The sequence below is a fragment of the Lissotriton helveticus genome, chromosome 1_1 (genome assembly GCF_964261635.1).
Source record: "Lissotriton helveticus chromosome 1_1, aLisHel1.1, whole genome shotgun sequence".
Lineage (NCBI taxonomy): Eukaryota > Metazoa > Chordata > Amphibia > Caudata > Salamandridae > Lissotriton > Lissotriton helveticus.
In genome coordinates this window covers 1,878,051,292-1,878,075,133 of record NC_136057.1, presented here as the reverse complement: position 1 = coordinate 1,878,075,133, position 23,842 = coordinate 1,878,051,292, and the positions used below count along the sequence as shown (strand labels likewise).

General features: G+C 45.7%; 1 protein-coding gene across 1 annotated transcript in view; it reads left to right on the top strand.

Moving 5' to 3' along the window:
- Nucleotides 1–23,842, top strand: part of SEC16B (SEC16 homolog B, endoplasmic reticulum export factor) — a 403,213-nt gene that overhangs the window by 25,683 nt on the left and 353,688 nt on the right. The window contains exons 2-3 of the mRNA XM_078642040.1: nt 3,614–3,936; nt 8,345–8,448. Of these exons, the coding sequence (XP_078498166.1) occupies nt 3,668–3,936; nt 8,345–8,448 (373 nt within the window). The 5' untranslated portion in view covers nt 3,614–3,667. The remainder of the gene's footprint in view (nt 1–3,613; nt 3,937–8,344; nt 8,449–23,842) is intronic.

The window sequence follows — 23,842 nt, the reverse complement described above, 5'->3', positions numbered from 1 at the left end:
ATCGTTTCGAGGTGCTCTAACCGCATCTCTGAGGCCTGGCCTTTTATACACAGTTTTATGGTTTTATTACATTTGTGACATCCGTGGCATTGCTTTGAAGTACGGAAAAGGCATCTTTGGAATCCCCGGTTCAGGCCCGTTCCCACACATAGCTACAGTAGGAGCCCCCACCCCTAATCTCAGCATGATGGCTATCGCGCAGCTGGACATTCCGCTGGGAACAGAAATGCGGGCGATCGGTTGGATCTAGGGGTGTGAGGGTATTGATTAATCCTCGCTCCTTTGATGTGAGGCGAGGTCCTACTGTAGGGGCAATAAACTGCGTCTGTTGGGCTAAGTGATGGCCTGGGATCAGGCCGAACAATCGGGCAAGGAGGAAGAGGTTATCAAAGGGCCTGTTTTATGAATGAGATGAAAGAGTGTGGGGGGTTCAGCACGGGATGTGGCTCGGAGGCAGGGTCGCGCTGGAGGTGCGCTTAGGGCCCAAGCAGGAGAGACCGGGGGCTGTCAAGGGGGGGGGGTGCTTGCGAGGCCGGGGAGTGAGGGGGAGAGACGCGCTGGCTATCGGCAGTAGGCAGAGAGGCCATGGCACCTAAAATGGCTGCTGTGCATATTTGTGCGTGAGTCTGAGGAAATGGACAAGATGGCGCAGATGATGTTCAGTTCACAAACTAGATTTCAACAGAGTGACCCCGCCAGGATTTGAACCTGTGACCACGAGGTTAAACACAGGGCCCTAGAATGAAGGCATTAGTCCACTAAGCCACCAGACCCGGCTTAATGAAAGATATTATAGTCTTTGTGCCCCTGGCTGCCAGTGTAAGGATTCATGTGCACTAATTACGCTGCTTTCAAACACGGTGAGGCCACAGAACACTAAAGAGAGAACTAAGGGGCTTATTTAGCCCTAGTGGGCTGTAGTCTGTTCTGCCAGGACAGTCAAAAGGGGTACTTTTCTACCCTGGCAGCTAACCGCCCACCATATGTTGAGATCTTCTGCCTAGTGGAGATCTCTGGGCCTGCTGGAGAGCTGCTTCCATGACGGCTCCTCTGAAGGCGTTGAAGCTTTGCTGAGCAGGTGCCATGTATAGCACATAACAGTTTTTGTTTTTTAAGAACAGCCTCTAAATGTAGGAGTTTGGTTTTAGACAGGGCTTAAAGTGGGATGAAAAAACTGGAGTGTCTCTCAAAAGGGCGTGGCTGATGTAATTAAGGGCATGGCTTAAAACACAAGCTAAAAATCTGTGCTTAGCATAGTGTGCCGCCCGACTTGTATTTAGCTGTTTCTGTCATTGCATCTAGATATATGATCCAACAAGTAACATTACACCTACAACAAGCCAGGGCTATTGGCTTTGTCAGTGGTTGTTAGTTGCATAAGATAATTAAGCAGCAGCTATGGCTTGTATAAACAAATGAAAAAGCTTCCACTTAAAGCCCTGGTGACACCACTCCAATGTTGCTGCTCCTGAGTTTCAAAAAGAGAAGGGAAATACAGAGAGGAAATGACTCTTTAAAGGATTTCCCTTCCCCTACAAGGCTCACCTTGCATGACGTCATAACTTCTCCACTAGTGAGAAGTGAGCAGTGTGAGCACGTGCACACCGATGTACCTGCTGTCACTGCAGTCTGGAAAAAAACAGACCGCCTGTGCCAGGGCACAACACAGAGCTCTATAGAGACACGCTTCGAGGCCCCCTTTAAAAGCTGCCAGTGCTCAGACCCAGTGAGACCCGGCCCACTTAAAGCCCTGCTTTTAGAGCACAAAAACACATGCCCCAGTCACGCAGGGAGATTTCTCCTAGTGTGTGAGGGTCATTTATTTGTTATCTTGTTTGGGACTTTCCCTGGCAGTGCCAAATAGAAAAAAATACATCACCCTATCCTGTTGTGGGTGGGTGGAGGGTCTGGAGTACTTTAACCAGTTGCTAAATCAGATGTCAGTGCATGCAGCCATCGGTCAAAGGACTCCGCCAGCAGAAATATGACAGCTTGCCTAAATCTAAATACAAGGGGGAACCAGAATCTTGGTGGACAGTGTACTAGGCTACCCAGTCTGCGAAACCAAGTTACGCCCCTAAGACTTCATGTTACATTTCCATCTAGGTCAGATTTTCAAGTTTGTTTACAGACAAAACATGTCCGCAGCAAATACAGCAAAGAAAACACCACATCGACATGCCACATTTCAGACATGAAGCAGTCTTTTTTGCGGGTTCACAGGTGCCACACTGATAAGTACTTTTATTTTTTGCAGTTTCCTATAGCGCAAGCTCGACTCGAAGGTATCAGAGCGCCTTACATGAGCACAAGTAGCATTACAGACGGACATATTCATTTTTAGGCATGGGGAGAGTAATTGAATTGCCCCGAATCACAAGATGTTTGAGCCTTCCCCCAGACACAAACCTGGTTCCCCAGCTTCAAAGTCCTGGTCAGCTTTACAGTTTTTTTTTGCTATGTGACCACCTGAGTGCTGTTTCATAAACCTGAATAAAATAGTGTAATAAATCACTGGAAAAATATCCAGGTTATTGAGAGTGTAGGGCTTCTTAGCATGGGAAAACCTGGGTGTACTGTACTCCAGGGCCTATTTGTTTCCTTAAAAAGCCACTGGGGCAGGGAATGCTACATGCCAGGGCTAGGCGTGTGGCTAGAGCTATAGTAACAAGGGGTATCCTATGCATAGGCTGAGGCACACAGCTATAGATGTTGCTGTGCCAAGGACGCTGTATGCCAGGGCAGTAGTGCAGAGTTAGGCCACGGGTAAAAAGGGCGCGTGATGTATTTCAGGTCTAAGGTGAACACTTATAGCTATTGTAGCAGAGTGCACTGTATGCCTGAGTGAGAGCATACATAGCTGGCGCCGTAGTAACTGGGGTGTTCTACGGCACACACGAGGTGCATGGCTATGTCTGTTGTAGAAGACGGTGCTATTTGTCAGGTTTGAGGAGCACCGCAAGAACAATAGTTGCAGGGGGTGCTGTACACCAGGACTGAGGTGCATTGTAAGTGCTGTAGAAGCAGGGCATGCTGTAGGTAGGGTTGATTTGCACAATTAGAACTGTAGTTGCAGGAGTGCTGTATGGAGGGCTATGGTGATTTGCTATTACAGGCCTGAGGGGCTGGGCCAGAGCTGCTGTAGCAGAAGTTTGATGTGTATGCTCAAATTGAGGCTCATCGGTAGAGCAATTGTAGTGGGAGTTTCAGTGTGCCAGTATTGAGGTGCACTGCCTGAGCTGTTTTGTCAGAAGGTGCTGTATTCAAGAGCAGACAGCACCCCTCAATAGTAGAAGGGACGCTCTATCTGGGGTATTTGCTGAGGATGTTATTTTCCAGAGATGAGGTGCACTGTCAAAGCATTGGTAGCAGGTAGCACTGGAACGCTGTAGGTAAACACTGGTGTATTCCTAGCTTTCCCTGGTAGAGCAGTGCCTTTTCTTGACATAAAATAGCTCATGGTGCCAGTGTGCTGTATAGACATGCTTTTTCCGTATGGCATAGGTTCCTCATGATTTCTCAAGTTCAGTAACAGTAAGACAACACTAGCCATTTAAATAACACAGGTTCAAGACTATGCATTAATGATTGCGCGCTCTCTTGTTTTCTACAGCAACAGAAAAGACACCCACAGAGGTAGAACCTTTGGGAGGAACGTCGGAGTGGAATGGACCCTGGAGTAACCCCATGGCACTCCACACCAGGGGGGCAGCCACCGGCTGGCATGGTTCCTTGGGAAGGCAGGTACCTCCATAGGCCTGTTCCACTCCCCAATCAAACCGAGAGCAGTTATTACCAGACTGCAGATCCCAGACGCGAGTACCCTCATTGGCCTGGTGATTGGGGAGAAATTCGCCAGCCTGGTACCCTCTCAAGGCCACAATCCAGAGCTGAAGTATATGAAAGGGACAGTTACCCCTACAGACCACATACAAGGTACGTATTTCTGATCACATCTGCTCAGCAGATGCATATGTATTTATTTATTTAATGAGTGTTGTTCTGCTGCGCCGAGCAGGCCTTAACCAGCAGAGGACCTTTCCCTAAGGTCTGCACAGTGTCGCATTCCAGGTTTCAGTGAATGATCAGGAAGCCGGGAGTAAGAGGGAAGGAAGTAAAAATGTATAAGAAATTACATCAACTCCCTTTTGAACACAGATAAGGAGGTAATGGTGTAGAGATGGCAGAAGGAACAGCATCCCATCCTTTTGGAGCAGAGAAAGACTAGTTCACTGCACACTTTTCTTTGTTGAAGACTGGTTTCAAGTAAGAGTTGAGCACTGCACAGTTGGTGAGAACCTCCTGAGAACTACAGTTTCTTAGCCAGATAGTGGGAGTCAACAGAGTGCGAGAGTTTGTGCTCTAAGCACACAAGTTTGTGGCTAGAGTTTCACTCAATAAAAAAACATTCCAAAGCGTGCAATACAGGAGTGATGTGATCGAAACAGTCATTAACTCAGATAATGCGGGTTGCTGCATGCAAATTGGCTTTGAGAGCAGCAAAGTAAATTTCCATTGTGTATTGCTTCACCCTCCCAAATAATAGAAAATGCTGCACTCCCACACTGAGGTAAACACTTGGTGAAGCAATAAAAACACCTGGAAAGGGATTTCACTCATAAAAATAGGCACATCAAAAGACAGTTTTCAAAATAAAGCATGGGGTTTAATTTGTGCAACACTCTCTAACAGAGGCTTTCCCAGGTGTCAAATGAACAACATTCAAGTGTATATAGAAATATATATGTATATGCAAGCAATAATAACGCATGTATAAGTAAGCAAATGCAACTGTTACATGCATGGAATAAAATACATGGAATAAAATGTAAGCAGATAATAATATTGGAGGCCCACTGCAAGAAATAAACACTGTTGAATGCAAATAATCAGACACAAGGAATAAAAAAGAAAGCATGAAAGGATATAGGGATACAAACACTAAATACATCAGATGATTATAACCACTGGAGAACTGAATGTGCACATGCACACACAAACATCACAATGCCAATAAGCAAAAGAAATACATCACTGATCCCTCTCTCTCTCGCTGCATTCTTGCCAACTCAGTTAGAGGATCGCTTGACAGCCAGGCAGAAGCCTCGACCAGGACCCTCAAAAGTTCCCTATGGCAACATGTCTGCTCCACAGCGAGCTACCATCTGTGCGCTGAGATTTCTCACCTTTCACTCAACCCGAAGAGAAGTTTCTAGAAACCTCACCCCCCTTTCTTCTGTTAAAATAACCGATCTGACCATACTGGTCTGTGTCAGGGTCAAGAAAGAAGCTGGGCAGGACACTGGATTTTGACTTTGAGGCAGAGCTGTACATTCCACACATTTCTCTGGAAACAACAATCTCTGCCCCGAAAGGTACCAAGCGTGCATCCCACACACTATCTTAGTGAAGTTTATGAAAGTCTCCAACAGTACAGAAAACAATGTCTAAAAGTACAGAAAACAACCTTGAACTTTAATAGCCTAAACAGCTTGAGAGATCTGGGGGCCTGCTTGTGTGTGCAAAGCTCAAGCTAGACACAGTCAGAATTCAAGATGAGGGCATGCCAAAGCCAATAGTGAAATCTTCATTAAACTTTCCAATGTACAACACAATGCACATTTGTGCACCACTGTATATAATACTACACACTTCATCTCCAGATGTACAACAAAATGCACATTTGAGCACCACTGCATATAACTTCACTCTGAGACAGAGAAGCACAATCCACACCTTTCTCTCTCTCATGCTTTCAAATGCACATCCCACACGTTCTGTTCCTGGATAGGCTGTAAAAAGCAAACACCCCCTGTTTGAAACTACAAGGAGACATAAAAAGAATTCAAGGAAAAATGCACATGCAGGAAAAACGATGTTGTAAATTCAAGGTAGATTAAATCAAAACACCTAAAATCAATTAAAACAATGGTAGTCAAAGGCCATCACGTGGTCCCAATACATGGGAGTTCCTCTAGCACTTCATATAGTCTACTCTGGAAAGTATCAAGGCTTGCAGTACTTTTTGAAGCCCTGTTCAAGTAAAAAAGGTTTTATCCTCAAGAGTCTAAGTTGAAAACATTGACATTTTTAGTCAAGTCATCAATTTGTTTCAAAATATTAAGGCCCTCGTTGCAAATGGCAACATTTTACCTGCAACAATAAATCTGGTGGAATGATGCCAACTGCCATTACAAGTCTCCCGGCGCAGAATTATTGGGTCCACAAACCCTAGACCCTATAATTCAGGCCCAGATACTCTGGACTTGTCTTGGATGCTGCATGGTCTGTGGCCAGCTAAACAGTGTTGCCCCTACTTGACCCCTGCAGCAGCATGGTGGAGCAAAAAAATGATCCCCCCAGATAGAATGAGGCCCACCCTGAACTCTGCAAGCTCACCAACTGCTTCACAACCCTCACAGGCGCAGTCATTTTCAGCCTACAGAGCTGCTGAAAAATGTTTGTTATTTTCTCCCTGAAAACTGTTAAAACAACAAAGTAAAGAACCAGTATCTTACTAGGGGCCATTTGGTTTTCCACATTCCAGGGAGAAAACTTGTAAATGGTGGATTATGGTTCAGGAACACCAGCCATAATCAGAAATTCAGACATTCATTTGTTCTTAAACTAAAATCCACCAAATTCATAATGAATGCCTATGTCTAGATGCTGTCTGAGATGTCAGTGGGTTCTGGCTAGTTTTGAACTGGTTCGGAGGACCAGTGGAATTAAATAAGTAGAGACTAGAACCGAATCTTGAGGAATACATTGCAAAACGATTCTAAATTTGAAAGCTGCACCTAGAAGAGCTAGCTTTTTATAATATTTCGATAGTTTCAAAATTGTTTCAAGGTAGAGATTGAAAAGTGCTTTGAGTAGGACTGAATCATGATAAACGCTGCAAAATGATTCCAAATTAAAATGCTAACTGCAATTTGAAGAGATCTGAGAGTTTTGCCTAGTTGAAGAATTATGTTTTCAGGTTTAGAAAAATCACTGAAAAATGCGAAGCATTTTATGTCCATTTTCTTTTATATGGAATAACATTTTATTACTGCAAACAACAGAATGTAGTGTTGTATTGGGCAACATATACAAACAAAGCCTGAATCTATGTCTGAAACCACTCATGGTCATTCATAGATATTGCACTATGCTTGTATTTGATGTTGACTGCGGGTTGAGATGTTGGGCTACCCATGCATATGATATTCACTCTAGAGCAGGGCACGAGTCTGGGGTACATGCGGGTGGATGGTGTCCCCCCACTATTTTCACAGGGTGAACGCCGTCCACCCTGCCAAGAAGTTGGGCCCCACTAAATAATGTGTTGAACTCGTCCCGGTGTAATTTCCCTCCCATCACAGGGGCACTTTCAACGGCGCCTGCCTGCTAGACCCATAACAAAGGCCGAATTTGAGGGGTCATCAGGCCTCCTTTAGTTCGAGTCTCGTGGCTGACAGCAGTCAGGAGCCTCACACCAAGAAGCAAATGCAGCAGAGGGGAAACAAGGTTAGCACTTCACACATACTTAAGAGAGGCAGCTTATCACTTTGTTCAGGCTCTGTTTACTAGATATGCATGCACTGTTAAAATTTCAGATGTGTTGGTCTCTCCCAGTGTTTACACAAAATAAATGTAATTTATATAGCGCTTACTACCCCTGAGGAGGTGTTGAAATAATTTGAGTACCACTATTTTTTCTTGTATAGCGCTACTCATTCCAATGCAGGGTGTCAGAGTGCTTTACATCACACATACATATTAAAGTCGTGGCTTGTGATGCCACTTCCTATGATGTCAATTCCTGTGATGCCACATGTAATGTCATGCGCTGTGAGGCCATTCACTGTGATGTCACACTTCCTGATGTCAAGCGCCATGATGTCACTTGCATACTGCCTAACTAGGTTAGTCCCCCCCACTTCTTTTTTTAGGACTTGTGCCCTGCTCTAGATCCTTTTGTGGGGCTGCCCACAGAGTCACCCTTGACACTAGTTCCAGATTTGGCTGATGTTGTATGTGATGCTTTCTTAGATTCCATATGTTCCTCAACCCATGTTATTTGAGCCCCTGATATTGCAATCATAAACTCCTATATCTTTACATTAAGCCAAAAGTCAAGTTCATTCTGAGAGGTGACAAGATTGGTGATATTTTAGGACGGTTGTTATGATTCATTTTTTTGAAGTTTTATGTACTTTTAGGATTTACTGTGCTTACATTGAATAAAGTAATTTTTACATTAAGTCTTAGCTGCACCTCCACCTATGCTGATTGGTTTGGAATTGCAGGGCTTGTTTGCCTCACAGTGAGTGGGTTGAATATATTGATTTACTTTCAGGCAAGGGTACGAGGACGTGTATCGTGCCTATCCAATGCCAGCACCTGTGGGAGATTATCGAACATATTATCATGCACCGCCCAGACCAAGACCGCTGGAACAAGGCAAGTCTTCTTCTTGAAAGGTTTGAATAGTGTCTCAAAGGCGTCTACAGCAGTTGTCAATGCATGTCAGCACAAACCCTAGTATGTCCACCTAATGATGCATGCTAATGATTGAAAAGAAAAGATGCACTCCCTTATAATCCTTAAATTAAACATGATTCTTCGTTTGTAGTTTTTTGATGGCGTGCAATACCTGCTTTGTGCTTCGTCTCTAGGCGCTGTGACAATATGGTGGACACACAAGGAACCTCCAATCCGATTCCCTCAGGCTGTAGTGCCACACTCCAAAGTTTGAATCAAAGGGATCAATTACGTTATATTTACACTTTTACGCTAATGTCTAATGACATTAGAGTAAAAGTGTAAAATGGACAATTTAACTACGAAGAAAAAGAGAGTAAATATAATGTAATTGATTCATTTGATTCAAACTTTGGAGTGTGGCAGTGCAGCCAGAGCGAATCGGATTGGAGGTTCCTTCTGGATCCACCTAATGATGCAGTCAGGGTAGTATGATCATGTAGTAATAGCATTCTAGCATACGGACCCACACCAATGCAGTTATAATGTAATTTAATTCATAATAGCACTAATTTGATTAATAGGAGCAATAGTAAAAATGCGTCCGTGATATCTCTTAACGATACATGCACAGATTTTACATTAACTCAGAAAACGAACAGTCAATAACATGAGTATGTAGAAAACAAAGATAAAATCTCTTACAGTTCTATATTAAGCCTGGGCAGAGTCCCGCTATACTGAACTCTGGAAAGTGATCAAAAAACTCTGCTGCATTACGTGGAGTTCTACAACCGGCAGAGTGCGTTACGTTATATCATGCCGTTCGCACTGATTTTTAGTGCCGGGTGTTTGTCCCATGCTGTAAAATCAACGCGAACGGCACCACGTGCAGCGTAAGAGGGCGATGCTTCTTTCTGCCACTCAAGTAGATGTTCTACTGAGTGGCAGCTTCCTCAACACTAAGGGAAGGTTTCTCAACGCAAGCGGTAGCAACCATCTGTGACCGCCCGCTTTGAGAAATCTCGCTGGAAGGTGGTGTCGGGTAAGATTTTCCTTGCCTGCGGTCGCCTACTCAACGTTGGCGAGCGAGGAAAATACTCTGTGCGTTATGCAGAAATACTCTGCAAACTCCGAGAGCAGAGCGGAATTTCATGCCCAGGCCTGTTCTATAAGCAGTGCGGTAGACCCTCTCCTAGCTTGTGCAACTTGCAGCATAGGACGGACTGTTCTGTGTCAACACAGAAACATATTCTATCCTGTTAGAGAAGACTCCTTGAGTGTCAAGAGTCCCAGTGTTACCTAGCTACTAAGTGGGCGACCATTCTCATTAATCCAGTGTCTTCATTTTAGCGTAATTATTCTAGTTGGCTCTGAACCCCTCAGCTTTGACTGTATCACACTTTGAAGCATCTGTCTGATTTCAGTTCACCTCTGAAGACTATCGAATAGGTTCTCCTCACATCCTCTGCACATCCATTTTGGGGAGGGTGCCCCTTTCCCTCTGTAGAATTTCACATGCTTTTGGCTGACTTTCTGAGAGTCAGGACATTTGGATAGTACATTTTGCTTACTTGCAATATACTTGGCAGCTTGTAACTCTTATAGCGATACTGTGGTTTCACGTTTAAAAAATCTCTCAGAAACCTGCAGGAAATCTTCACTTTTGCACATGCGTATCAATGCGCTAGTTAACCTTTGTGTGTCACCAATATCCTTGTGCGCAGTTCACTACATCGTGTCATATACAGAACTAATTACCAGTTCAGAAATCTTTTTAGCCTCGTTATGGAATTCCCTCAACAGATGACATAGTGACTTAATTCGTACAACACAGGCATGACCCTATCGGAGAAGTATGACAAGCAATTGTTTGTAATATTCAGACTATTTTCAGGCAATGATTCAGAAGGTTTCCTAATTAGGAGGCATCCAGTGCTTAATTTGTAATAAATTAAGTGCTAGGGCTCTCGTCAGGAGGCTGCTGCAGACTGTGCCACAGATTGCCCCTGACAGCGCTGCCAATGATGGTGACAACACAACTACTAACCCTCACACTCCTACAAGTGTGACAGTTTGGACTATTTCAGGCCCCAAAGCTATAAGAATGACTTGGGCGGCAGGTAATAGTCAGTTTTGATGTATATGGAATTAACCGAGCACCAGCAACCACGGCTCAAATTAAGCACTGGCTTCACTTTTTCGGATACATGGTCCCTCACCCAAGGGGTGGCATGCTCCATCATTGGAACCTGCTCCTTGTGGGGTAGGGGACCTTTTGGGAGCTCTTTTCTGAGAACTTTTATCCCGACTTCAAGAAGCTGACATGGCCAAATGAACTGCTCTAAGTGAGAATTGTCTCTGTTCATCCAGAGTGTTGATTGTAAATAGATTGGGCAAAAACCCATCAAGGGGTAAAATCAAACAGATGTTGGCCGTTGATTATGCAAAATGTGAACATATTTCTGTGGTCTATGTTGTAATTGTAAACTGTATAGGCGAAGTAATTTTGGGATTTTGGTAAATGTTACTCATTAGAAAAGGTCAATAAAAACAGTTCAAAAAGTAGTTACAATTTCTCATGGCAATCCTGGTTTAGGAATTTATCGATGCATTTGTTTGCAGTGTGCGTAACATAGTATGTTTGCTTCGCATGATATATTGAATACTTTTGGTGACATGGATGTGGTATAAGTAGACATAGGTGCATGATGTATTTACAAATTAAGATGAAGTTATATGTTGTCGTTTTAATTTGCTTTTCATTTACCAGGTAGTATTTCCCACACATTTTTGTGTGAGAATCCCCCTTTTTAGGTCTGGTGTTAGCCAAGACATTTTGATATTACTAATATGTATAATAAATATACTTACATATAGTGACTTTCAGCCACCTGTCTTCATCTATTGGTCTGTTGTTGTGTCATTCACGTTTTACTCCCACCTACTACATCTTATAGCATGGGGCAGTTTATCGGCCTACTTAAGTTACTGGTTAACTTCACTTTGACTAACAGCATTTTGCTCTCTCACAAGGAGCATATCAGCACCCAAATTAGTTCCCACCAGTGCTAGTGTGTTTGCTTTTACTTTATAATTACTTTAGTGTTGTCTTATAGTCTGATGGGATAGCAGGAAACATTCCATGTTTATCAGACCCCCATTTCTTGCCAATGCTGTTGTTTGGAGCGTTTTGCATTTCTGACTGCTGCTATTTCTCAGCATACCAGATGTGTGTCTATTTGAAACTGTTCTGTATTAAGTTATCATCTTTCTTTCTTTCTTTCTTTCTTTCTTTCTTTCTTTCTTTCTTTCTTTCTTTCTTTCTTTCTTTCTTTCTCTCTCTCTCAAAGGCAAGAGGCTTGCGGTCAATGCCAGACTGATTGACTTTTTTTTAAAGTAGTTCCCTTCAGTGGCAGGGAGTACTCGGTTATGTATATTTTTGGAAACCCCAAAACTTTTTTGCCTGTATCAAATGTTTTAGAGACGATGAGGGCCCAGCATATTCCCCCCAAAAATAGTTTAGAAAAAATCATGACAAAACAAGATTAGCCAGAAGGCTGACAGCCAAGGCAGACCTGTTGGCTTTGCCAATGCTTGCTTGGTTTTGTGCTGCACAATATTAAGGCACGTCGATTGCTGACACTTTGAAGATTAGACTAGGCCTCTTTTGTGGTCCTGTGAAATGCCACAGACCCTACGGGGCCATTAGAAGCAAGAAACATGGTGACCGCGTAGTATTCCTTACCATGGTGTCCGGTCACATTTAATAAATTCATAAACCAGAATTTCCATTGGTAATTGTAACCACTTGCTGTCCTTTTGCTCAATCTATTTAATATCAGCTCTCTGGATAAAAAGAGTAAACTTTCTTTTGGGGTCAGTTCATTTGGCAATATCAACTTATTGAACTTGGGTAAAAGATATCAAAAAATGAGCTCAGAGAGGATACCTGTTAGAAATAGGTTTTCTGGTTGGCTAAGGCTTGCGCCTATGCCAGGCAGAAACCACCACACTAGTCAGGGCAAGGGAGTTACACACTGATTAAAACCCCTGCTCACCCCCTTGGTAGCTTGGCACGAGCAGTCAGGCTTATCCCAGAGGCAATGTGTAAAGCGTTTGTGCAACACACACAGCAGCAACACACTAGGCACACCACAAAAGAAACTCTACACAAGGTTATATCAAAAATAGACTTTGTATTATCATAAACCCATTAGAAACATAATCACACATTTACACTGTGCCAACTGGCCCCGGGAAATATTCACAGGGGATTATATGCACCTGACAGGGCCAACTGGGCCACTGTCAGAACCATCATAAGCACAAATAATAAATGTAGAACACAACCAGTAATTAGTGGCGAAACACTGTACTCAGCATTATAACCTCCTAATCACAAACCATATTAGGCAATGACCTGATAAACATAAATCACTTTAGCATATCATCAAGAAAGCGGCTTAAAACACAGTTTGCACCAATCACCAGCATAAACACATTATGGAATCTTGTAGAGCCTGGAGCTCTACCAATCTCCCCCAAAATTATGCCAGGCAAACTGGCCTTCTTCTGGGGCGTAAATGCCCTATGTCCAAAATATCAGGGCGGGAGGCTGCCACTTGCAGCTACAGAGAATGTGTGCAAAGTGCTGGGGCAGGGCAGAAGTGTACCTCACCCCTCTCTCCTCTAAACGAAATGCCCCCAAGGAAAAGAATGGGGCTGGCACTACTGTGCCTCCTGAACCCCCACTGGGTCCCCTAAGCAACAAATGCCCCAACGTTGCAGCTGCCCACTGTCTCCGCGGGGCAGCTGTGAAGTAAATGGTACAGTCACTAGCTGTGCCTGGGGGGTCCCCACTGGGACTCAAAACACATGGCCCCCAAAAAGGAAATCAGCGCGGGCACCTCTGGCCCAGGGAGCCCCAACTCGGCTCTTCTGTTGCCCCTCTGACAAGAATACAAAATGCCAAGTCCCACTCTGGGACTTCTAACACTCCCTGGCCCCAGCACCAACACTGCTCACTGGGAGCCCCACTCACTGGGGCTCTCCGTTGGACACTGCGTAGGTCGTGGTCCTTTCTTTGGCGGCTCGCGGGGGCTTGTCCTGGAGGCCCCGTCTCCTCTGGGGCTCCAGGCGGCTCAGCAACATGCAGGACTCTCTCCGCTCATGAGAGCCCCGCCTCGACTTGGGCACAGGCGCTGAGGATCCTTCTCACTTCGCCCGGTCACTCTCACCGGCTCTGCAGGCTCCGCGGGTCTCCTCCTCCGCAGGGGGAGACTTGGCTCTTCACCCAGTCCCTCTCCTGGGACACGGGTCTTTTAGGGGGAGCCCGCGAGGCTCTGGACGGCCCCCGGCGGCGGCGGGACTTCCTCCTTTCAGCTGCCTGTCTTCACAGGGGAGGCCCGCCCCCGGTTAGACTTGGACTTGCCTGACTTCAGGCTTTGTCCGATCGCGACGGCGATCTCTCTCTCTTGGCAGATGCGGGTTGTGCTCCTGCTTTCGGTTAAACCTCCATGCGGGGTGGGCACCCGGTTCTTTTGGCATACATGTGGGGTGGGCACCCGCTATTTTAAAAAGGCATGAGGCGTGGTAGGCTCCCACCAAAACCACACAAATGCGGGTTTGGCTCCCGCTCCACAATTGCAGGCACCAGCATGCGGGGTAGGCTCCCGCATCCCACGCTGTGCAGGGGAATCCCCAGGATGGGATTCCCTCCTAACGCTCTGGCAGCCCGGCGCTGCAGAGCACACACGCTCCTTTCCTCTTCCTTAGGGCCAATTAACATAAAAGCGCTCACGGGGCACTAGAAAGCAGGCAGAAATAAAGAGTCCTTGGTGCCCGGGAGACAGCGCAGCCAGGCAGGCCAGCACACAGGGACCCCCAGGAGACAGCAGCTGGGTCCTGCGGTGGTTCCTCCTGGCAGAGGGTCCCCTCCAAGTAAGAACAAGCACAGAACAGTTTCATGGGGTCACAGCCCCTTCATTTATACCACATTTTCCTTTGTCTGTAGGACAGGGCATGGGGAAACCAGTCCCAACTGGTTCTGGAGCACTCTGTTTACCAGGCTCCTCTTCCTAATTGTAAGGAGGGGCTCATCGTTAGACACACCACAGGGGGTGTAGCTAGCATTCACTAGGGCAGGCACCATCCTATTCAGGGACCAGGGACTTCTCCCACCACTCCAAATGCAGATGTCCCATTCAGCCTAGCGCTGACTCACCCTGCCCCTCCTGGAGCCACTCACACCGCACCAGCCCCTGTCACTCAAAAGCCAGACATGTAATTCACATCAGGCAGGCAGACACTTAGCACACAGAAATGCCAACTTCTAAAAGTGGCATTTCTAAAATAGTTATAATAAATCTGCGTACACCATTGCGTAGCATTTATTATCACTATTCCAAACATACCAAACTTTACCACCCTGCGCCTCTTATATCAGCAATTACCACTGAAACACTTATCAGTTAATCCCCAATGCATTCCTTTAGGAGGGCAGCCCCACAGTAGTGAGAAACAAAACTGGCTGTTTGTTACTACCAGGACGTGTCACACACTTAAGGCACATGTCCTATCTTTTATCTATAATGCACCCTGCCCATAGGGCTAGCTAGGGCCTACCTTAGGGGTGACTGACATGTAGTAAAAGGGGGGTCACAGACATGGCACACTCTACATCACAGCAGAGGTGACTGCCCGCACAGGTCCTGCAATGGCAGAGGCCTGGGGTAGGTTTAAAAGGCTACTTTGGTGGGTGGCTCAGTCAGCGCTGCAAGCCCACCAGTAGCATTTAATTTTCCAGCCCTGGGTATATGAGATACCACTTTACAAGGGACTGACAGGTAAATTAAATATGCCAAACAGGTGTAGACCAATCATACCATATTTAACACAGAGAGCGCACGCACTTTACACTGGATAGCAGTGCTAAAGTGCCCAGAGGCCTAAAACCACCAACACCATGTCAGAAAAAAACTAGGAGAAAGGCAAAAAGTTTAGGGATGACTCTGAAAAATGGGCCAAGTCCAACAATACCTATTGGGTACTGAACCTCCCTCGTGATGAGGAGCAGGTCCCAATGACGAAGCATACCACCTTAGTGGGTGAGGGACCCTGTATCCTAAAAAGGTATGCCCTCTAATTGGAAAATATTCTGCATCAGTGCCTGAAAAAAATCCGGTAAATACAAACAATTTCTAGTAATACTTCTCTGGAACGTTATAATTGTGTTGTACATTTTATGATTCAAGAGGATATATGACAAACTGACAAACCTCTCTTCTCCTGTTTGTATATATTAGTGACTTAATTCTGCTGTGTCCAGGTGCTGACCTGATGCTGCATAGACAATAAGTATTTTCCAAAAGTGTAGGCCTGTAGCCAGCCATCAGAGTTTTATGAAGCACAAACATGATCTTGAGGTATCAGAGCGCAGTACATAGCTATACCATACCCTTCATAAAATCCATGTAAATATATATATATAAATATATATTATCCAGCAGTACTGCGGCTCTTGATGGGAATCATTACCCGAAAAAACACAGCTCCACGAACTCAAAATGCAAATCAGCAGTATTTTATTTTAGCAAAAGATGGCAATTCCACTCAACGCGTTTCGAGACCACGTCTCTTGGTCACGAGTGCTATTGGTGGTTAAAGCATTGGTCTATATACAATCATGACGTGCTCAAAGTAAACAACACTGTAAACAGACTTCCGTTTGTCATTATCGTTACAAATGTGCAAAGCAAAATCTTAAATGGATGTTCTTAACCCCTTCCATGCTCAAGACGAGCTCAGCTCGTCATGCAGTACACTGCTCGTGTGCTCATGACGAGCTGAGCTCATCATAAACAAAGGGATTAAATGAGTTCCAGCGCTGAAGGAGAATTGCTGTAGCATTGATAGTGTTAATTACTGGTGCATAAATATTTTTTTCCCAATCATTCTTTTCAATGCAAAGAAACCAAACCAATTAATACATTTCTGGTTTTTCACATTTTGAAAAAAACATAAACAAAGCGGGCCAGAGGGGACGAGTGTCTTCTCGGTGGTGCCTATAATTATTAGAAAAGCACATTATGCTCTTAAGTGGGAATACTGATGCATGTAAGGGATTATGCCCAAGTGGGCTAACCTTATTTTCAAAAGTAAAACTAAATTACTAGCCTTTCCCCAAAAAAGGCACTAATGCCCCTCAATTTTTGAGAATAAGGTATATTGATGTGGGTGCACCAAAACTCAGACCGCCCATATTCTGTTTCCATATTTAAACAATCTCAGCCCCAGTGGGCTATCGTACATTTTTTGCATCCAGTCAAAAAATAGATGCAAAAATCGATACTTTTGCTCTTACACGTTTCTTCAACTCCCTGTATGCCGGAACATCTGTAAAAATATAAACAATACTGAATGTGAGACAACATAACCACTAACAAAAAAACTAACAAGACTTAAATAATACATGAACAAAACTAATCTGAGCACCTACTGACCTAGCTACAGTTAAACATTTAATGGGAATACCTACTGGAGAACAATAAAACTACTTTTTGTGAATTCTGCTGGTTTCTTTAAAATGTAACTCACTTAATTCAACAACAATTCTCAGGAAAGTACATTCTTACAGTTTTGACTTGTACTAGCCCAACTGCAAGCTCCTCATCGCAGTTGTGCCCAATTGGTGCCAGTGTTTTGTATTGAATGATTAATCTAGATTCCAGCCGGCGTAGGCACTGTACTCTGTTGCCTCCCCTTTTGTTAAGTTTGATAGAGTCTAATACACAAAAACTCAAAAGATTTGTGTCCTGTTTATGATGACTCTGAAAATGGCGGGCCATAGGGTACTGCTTATCGCCATTTTTGATCGCTCGTAGATGTTCCAGGATCCTAATCATGGCTTTGTGGATTGTACTGCCAATGTATGCTTTTTTACACAGGCAGAACAATGCATAAACTGCAATTTCAGTATTGCAGGAAGTGTGATCTTTGATGCGGTATAATTCACCACCAGGTGATAATCTTACTTCTTTTAAGTTCTTACTATTCTTACACGCCTTGCACTTCCTACAAATATATATATATATATATATATATATATATATATATATATATATATATATATATATATATATATATATATATATATGCCACACCCCGTTGCAAGAGACCACCAGATAACAGTCGGTTGCTGGCATTATAACATATAAATAATGCTTTATTAGTCTACTTTCCGGGTGTTTTTAAGAAACGAGACTGGAAATAATAGTGTCTTGTGAGAGAAACTGTGGCCGGAATCGCGATCATCGTTGGCCAGATCATTTTCCTAAAGAGTCTGTTTAAAAGGATCTTCTTGACCTTTTCTAAAGAAGCTGGTCTATGGATTTGTCCTGATCTCAGCCGGCAACCATAGCAACTTTGGTTAACTGTGCTTTCGAAATTCTTTTAAGCAAAGTGGTGGTCCCTGTTTAAAAGAGTTTTAATACTCTCACTCCAAGTAATAGTTTAAAGAATCTAAAGGGCAGCTATACTATCACGTCTTAGGCAGTATGTGAAACACACTATTAATTACAATCACTAGTAATTCTTTTAAAACAGGACTTAACTGGAGTCATTTAGAAAACAGGCAGATAGTTCAGAACTTTATAGTAGAACTTTCTGTGGTCACAAGAGACATGTCATCATGTGTGCCAGGTGTTCATCTCATTGGTTCAGTGTCACAGATAAGCTCTTCTAGGTTTATATATAATCAATCTACATAGACGTGGGGTTAAAAACAGCAAATCCATACTTACCTTCACAATATGTGGTAGTCAATTTACTTGAAACATTATTTCTGTAGGATGGTACATCATTCCCTCTTTTAGTGTCCAGGTCTTCCTGTTTCAGTGACCGTGTTTCTGAATCCAAAGTCTGTTTCTTTCTGGTCCAGAGCATATGTCTGCCTGTGCCTCAGATATCAGTTTTGGTGCTTCTCTGTGATAGTGTATGTGTGTATCGCTGTGTCAAAGTCCCTGTGTCTCAGATATCTATGTGTACTTATAACTCTTGTTTCTCACTTTGCATGTGCTCTTGCTCAGGTCGCAGGTCTCCCTACTCTTCTGTCTGCATTTCTACACCAACCTGCTCCAGTGTCTGCGTTTCCCTTCCACAGGATCTATTTCTCCTTACCCAGCATTTGGATGTCCCAGCCACACTGATTGTGTCCATGTCTCCCTGAACAATGTTTGTGGCAAACTTTCCTTTCCATCCTACCCTAGTATTTCTGTGATTGTTTCCTTGTCCCTCTCAGTGAATTCACAACACATCTTTTGTGTATTCCTTCCTCCACATCCACTTACCTATATCCATGCCCCAGTGTTTGTATATCCCTGCCCCGTTGTCTGTGTCTCCGTGTTCTTGTGTCCATTTCTGCTTACCCCAGTGCCCATATCTTTCTGCCCATTGCCCTTGTCTCCCTGCCCCAGTGTCCCTGACTGCTTCTACTTGTCCCAGTGTCCTTTCTCCTCTCACAGTGATTGTCTCTTCTTTCCTCAGTGTGTGTCTTTTTATTCTAATTTCTTTTCTGGGCCCAGTGCCCACATCTGTATTTTCCAGTGTTGGGACAGGTCATCTTGACCCAGTGTCTGTGACTCGCTCCTCGCCTACAAGCTGAGTGGTCGCTCCCAGTGTCTCTTGCAGGCATCTGGTTTTATCGCGCTGCATTGCTAGAAGTTTGAGTTTAAAAAGCGCCTTTCATTTGCTTTCATATCGCCTGCTGTATTAATTATTTATTAGCGCTGCCTGTTTGAACTGCTTTGTGACATTCCGCCTGCTGTATTAACTATTCCGTAGCGCTGACTTGACTGAACTGCTCTAATTGTGTAATTTAATTTGGACACACTTCTTCTGCTGTGTTGAATATTGCCGCTTTGATTCGTTAGCGCTTTATTGATTATTTCCACAGTGCTTCAATCCTGTTAGCGCGTTAGACTGTAGCGCTACGCTGTGCCCCCCCCTCCGCCTCCATTTTGTTTGTTGTTGTCCTCGTGTGCCCGCCCCGCCTCCCAGCTGTGACGCCCTCCCACAGAATAGAAAGAGCGCTCCACTCCCTACAGGCGCCGTGACTCGCTCCTCGCCTACAAGCTGAGTGGTCGCTCCCAGTGTCTCTTGCAGGCATCTGGTTTTATCGCGCTGCATTGCTAGAAGTTTGAGTTTAAAAAGCGCCTTTCATTTGCTTTCATATCGCCTGCTGTATTAATTATTTATTAGCGCTGCCTGTTTGAACTGCTTTGTGACATTCCGCCTGCTGTATTAACTATTCCGTAGCGCTGACTTGACTGAACTGCTCTAATTGTGTAATTTAATTTGGACACACTTCTTCTGCTGTGTTGAATATTGCCGCTTTGATTCGTTAGCGCTTTATTGATTATTTCCACAGTGCTTCAATCCTGTTAGCGCGTTAGACTGTAGCGCTACGCTGTGCCCCCCCCTCCGCCTCCATTTTGTTTGTTGTTGTCCTCGTGTGCCCGCCCCGCCTCCCAGCTGAGACGCCCTCGCCCCTCCCCCTCCACTATCCATATATGACAGTAGCTCCCGCGCGCAGCGTCCACGCGCAGCGTTCGCGCCCAATCCGCGCCGAAGGTGCGCCAAAGGTAAGCCCGTCTACGCCCGTCCGCGCCTGGACCGCGCCCAGAGCCAGACCCCCTGCCCCTCGCGCTGCCCAGCCCCCCCGCATTACCTACGATGCCGCCACCCTCCTAGCCCTTAACTCCGGTCGCGCCCCAAACTGCGTCCAAGCCGCTCCCGGACACACCCATGGACTTTTCTCCTGCTACTCCTGCAAATTCATCGGCACCGACAACATCTCCGCTACGACCACAACACAGACTCCTGACCCCAACCACCTTCAATGCATCCTTCTCAACACCCGATCGGTGCACAGGCACGCCATTGACCTATGGAACTTACTAGACTCCTTCTCTCCAGACGTCGCCTTCCTAACAGAAACATGGATGAACGCTTCCTCCGCACCAGACATCACCATTGCCATCCCTGAAGACTACAAGATCACCCGCAAAGACCGTACCACCCACACAGGAGGAGGAATCGCTATCGTTCATAAGAAATCCATCCGCATCTCAACAAGCTCTGACGCCAACCTCGCCAACTCCGAACACCTTCACTTCCAAATCCACATCGACCCCAAAACAACACTCAGAGGCACTCTCCTCTACAGACCACCAGGACCTCGCGCAAAATTCAGTGAAGACATCACAGACTTCATCTCTCCACACGCGCTCCCCTCCAAAGACTATATTCTTCTGGGAGACCTCAACTTTCACCTTGAAAAGATAAACGACCACAACACCACCACCCTCGTGGACAACCTCGCCAACCTCGGACTTAAACAACTAGTCTCTTCCCCCACCCACATCGCAGGTCACACACTCGACCCCATCTTCACCTTCAGCAATCATGTCTCTTTCAGCCACACTACGGATCTCCTATGGACCGACCACGGCTGCGTTCACTTCACCTACAACAAGCCGAAACCCATCAACCACCTCCAACCAACGCTGCAAAGAAACTGGAACAAAATCACCACGGACCAAATCTCCGCATCGCTACTTCGAAACTCCCCAGCCCTCTCTTCTAACGCCAACGAAGCCGCCGCCAACTTCTCCCTATGGCTATCCAACACCGCCGACTCATTAGCCCCACTGAAAAAACGTCAAAGCAAACCTGGCAGCAAGAAAGCCTCTTGGTTCAACGATGATCTCAAGAAGTCCAAGAAACTCTGCCGCTCCCTTGAAAAGGCCTGGAAAAAAGACCCAACCACCAGCTCCAAGGACGCCTTCAAAAGCGCCACCCGCACCCACCATCTGGGACGAAAAAAAGGCCTATTTTGAACATCGGATTGATAAGGCTGATAATGTCTGCAAAGAAATTTTCAAAGTGGTCCAGGATTTTACTTCCCCTGCGGTCTGTACTTCCAACCACACTCATACTGATGCGTGGATACAACAACTTGCCACCTTCTTTGTCAGTAAGATTACAGCCATCCAGGCCTCTCTCTCTAGCGCGCAATCTGATTTGAGCCATCTAACGCTACCCTGTTCTGAGGAAGACCATGGCCCTTTCCTCACTGTATTCCCTTCTATGGATCTTAGTACATCTTTGGAGCTTTTGTCCAGCCTGAAATCTGGTTCTCCATTAGATCCATGTCCGGCCAAATGCTTGGGGAAAGTGGCTTCCGCCATTAACATCCTGGTGAACCCCCTGCTGAATACATCTTTGTCGACAGGGGAGGTGCCTCAGGCTTGGAAGCGAGCCATGATCCTTCCGCTGCTCAAAAAACCCACCTTGGACCCCTTGATACATGCCAACTACAGGCCAATCTCCCTTCTCCCTGCTCTGGCTAAAGTGGCCGAGCGTTATGTGCACGGGATAATTTCCAGTTTCATCGAAGGAAACGACCTGTTGCACACTTCGCAGTCCGGCTTCCGTGCAAATTTTAGCACGGAGTCGGCTCTGCTGGAGGTCACTGATGCCATCAGGGAAGTACTCGATCTGGGGGGAAAGGCCGTGTTGGTCATGCTTGACCTGTCGGCGGCTTTCGACACCGTTCCTCATGATGCCCTCCTTGTAAGACTCTGGGAGTGTGGCCTGCGTGGAACGGTGTGGAACTGGCTAAAATCATTTCTGGCCGACCGCCGACAGACGATCTGGGCGCCTCCTTTTTCCGCTGACATGGCTCCGCTAGAGGTGGGAGTCCCGCAGGGTTCCATTCTCAGCCCTATGCTGTTTAACATCTTTATGGCCCCTCTGGCGGAAGTCGCGGAATCCTTTGGCGCCCAGATCGTGTCCTATGCCGATGACACCCAACTCCTGTTCACATGTGACAGGGGTGGGTCGTTTGATGGCACACAGATCAGGGACTGCCTGGGTGCGGTGTTTGAGTGGTTTAGAGGTCATGGCTTAAAATGCAACTCTGATAAGTCAGAGTTGCTCTTTTTCGGTTGCGCACCGGAACAAGACTGGAAATCCTGGTGGCCGCAGGATATGTTTCCTCCTGACAAGGTCGCTGTCCAGGCCAAGAATTTGGGAGTGATAGTAGATTGTGACCTATCCTTTGGACCCCACATCTCGTCCACTGTTGGGAAATGCTTCGGCATCTTACGGATGCTGAGGAAATTTCTTCCTCTACTATCACTCAACCACAGGAAGACAGTTGTTCAGGCACTAATCGGGTCGCGTTTGGACTACGCAAACGCGCTGTTTTTGGGTCTACCGAAATACCTTGTGACCCGTTTGCAAGTGGTCCAAAATTCGGCAGCCCGCGCCATCTTTGGACTCCCGAGGAGAGCTGGTGCCACTGCCTTATTGAACACCCTTCATTGGCTGCCTATCTCCAAGCGAGTCCTTTTTAAATGCCTGACGGTGGCCTTTAAGGCCCTACATGGTATTGGCCCCAAATACCTTGGGAAACGTTTTTCTCGGTATGTGCCAGGCAGGACTCTCAGGTCATCGGGTCTGTCTTTACTGACTGTCCCTGCAATCCGTCGTGTACGCTTGGGAGGTCGATCTTTTCGTTATTTGACTCCCAAGGCTTGGAATGAACTGCCACTGTCCCTGAGATCGGCCCCCTGTCTTCTTGCTTTTAGAAAGGACTTGAAGACATGGCTTTTTAGGAATTAGTCCTTTTATCTCTTTTTCTGTTGTGTGGTTGCTTTTCATGCTGTTCCTTTCTTTGCCAAAGCGCCGGGATGCTCCTCTGGAGTTGCCGTGCGCTATAAAAGAAATAAAGTAACATAACATAACATAACACCACCAATTGATCCGAAAAGCCAAGAAAACAGCATTCAAGGATCGACTTGACAACAACGCCCACAACAGCAAGGAACTTTTCAACATCGTCAAGGAATTTTCCAATCCCTCGGCCAACTCCAACGACATCACCCCTTCTCAAACCCTCTGCGACTCCCTAGCCTCATTCTTCCACAACAAGATTGCAGACATCCACAACAGCTTTGACAACCAACCCGGAAACCAACCCACCCTACCATCTGCTGACCATCTTCCCCCCGTGAACACCCTTAACGCCTGGAACCCAATCTCCTCTGAGGACACCATCCGCCTGATGAACTCCATCCATTCAGGTTCCCCCACAGACCCATGCCCTCATCACATCTTCAACAAAGCAGACTCCGTCATAGCACCGCACCTCAGAGACGTCATCAACTCTTCCTTCAACTCCGCTACCTTCCCAGAAAGCTGGAAACACGCTGAACTCACCGCCCTTCTGAAAAAACCAACAGCCGACCCCACCGAACTCAAAAATTACCGCCCCATCTCGCTTCTTCCATTCCCGGCCAAAGTCATC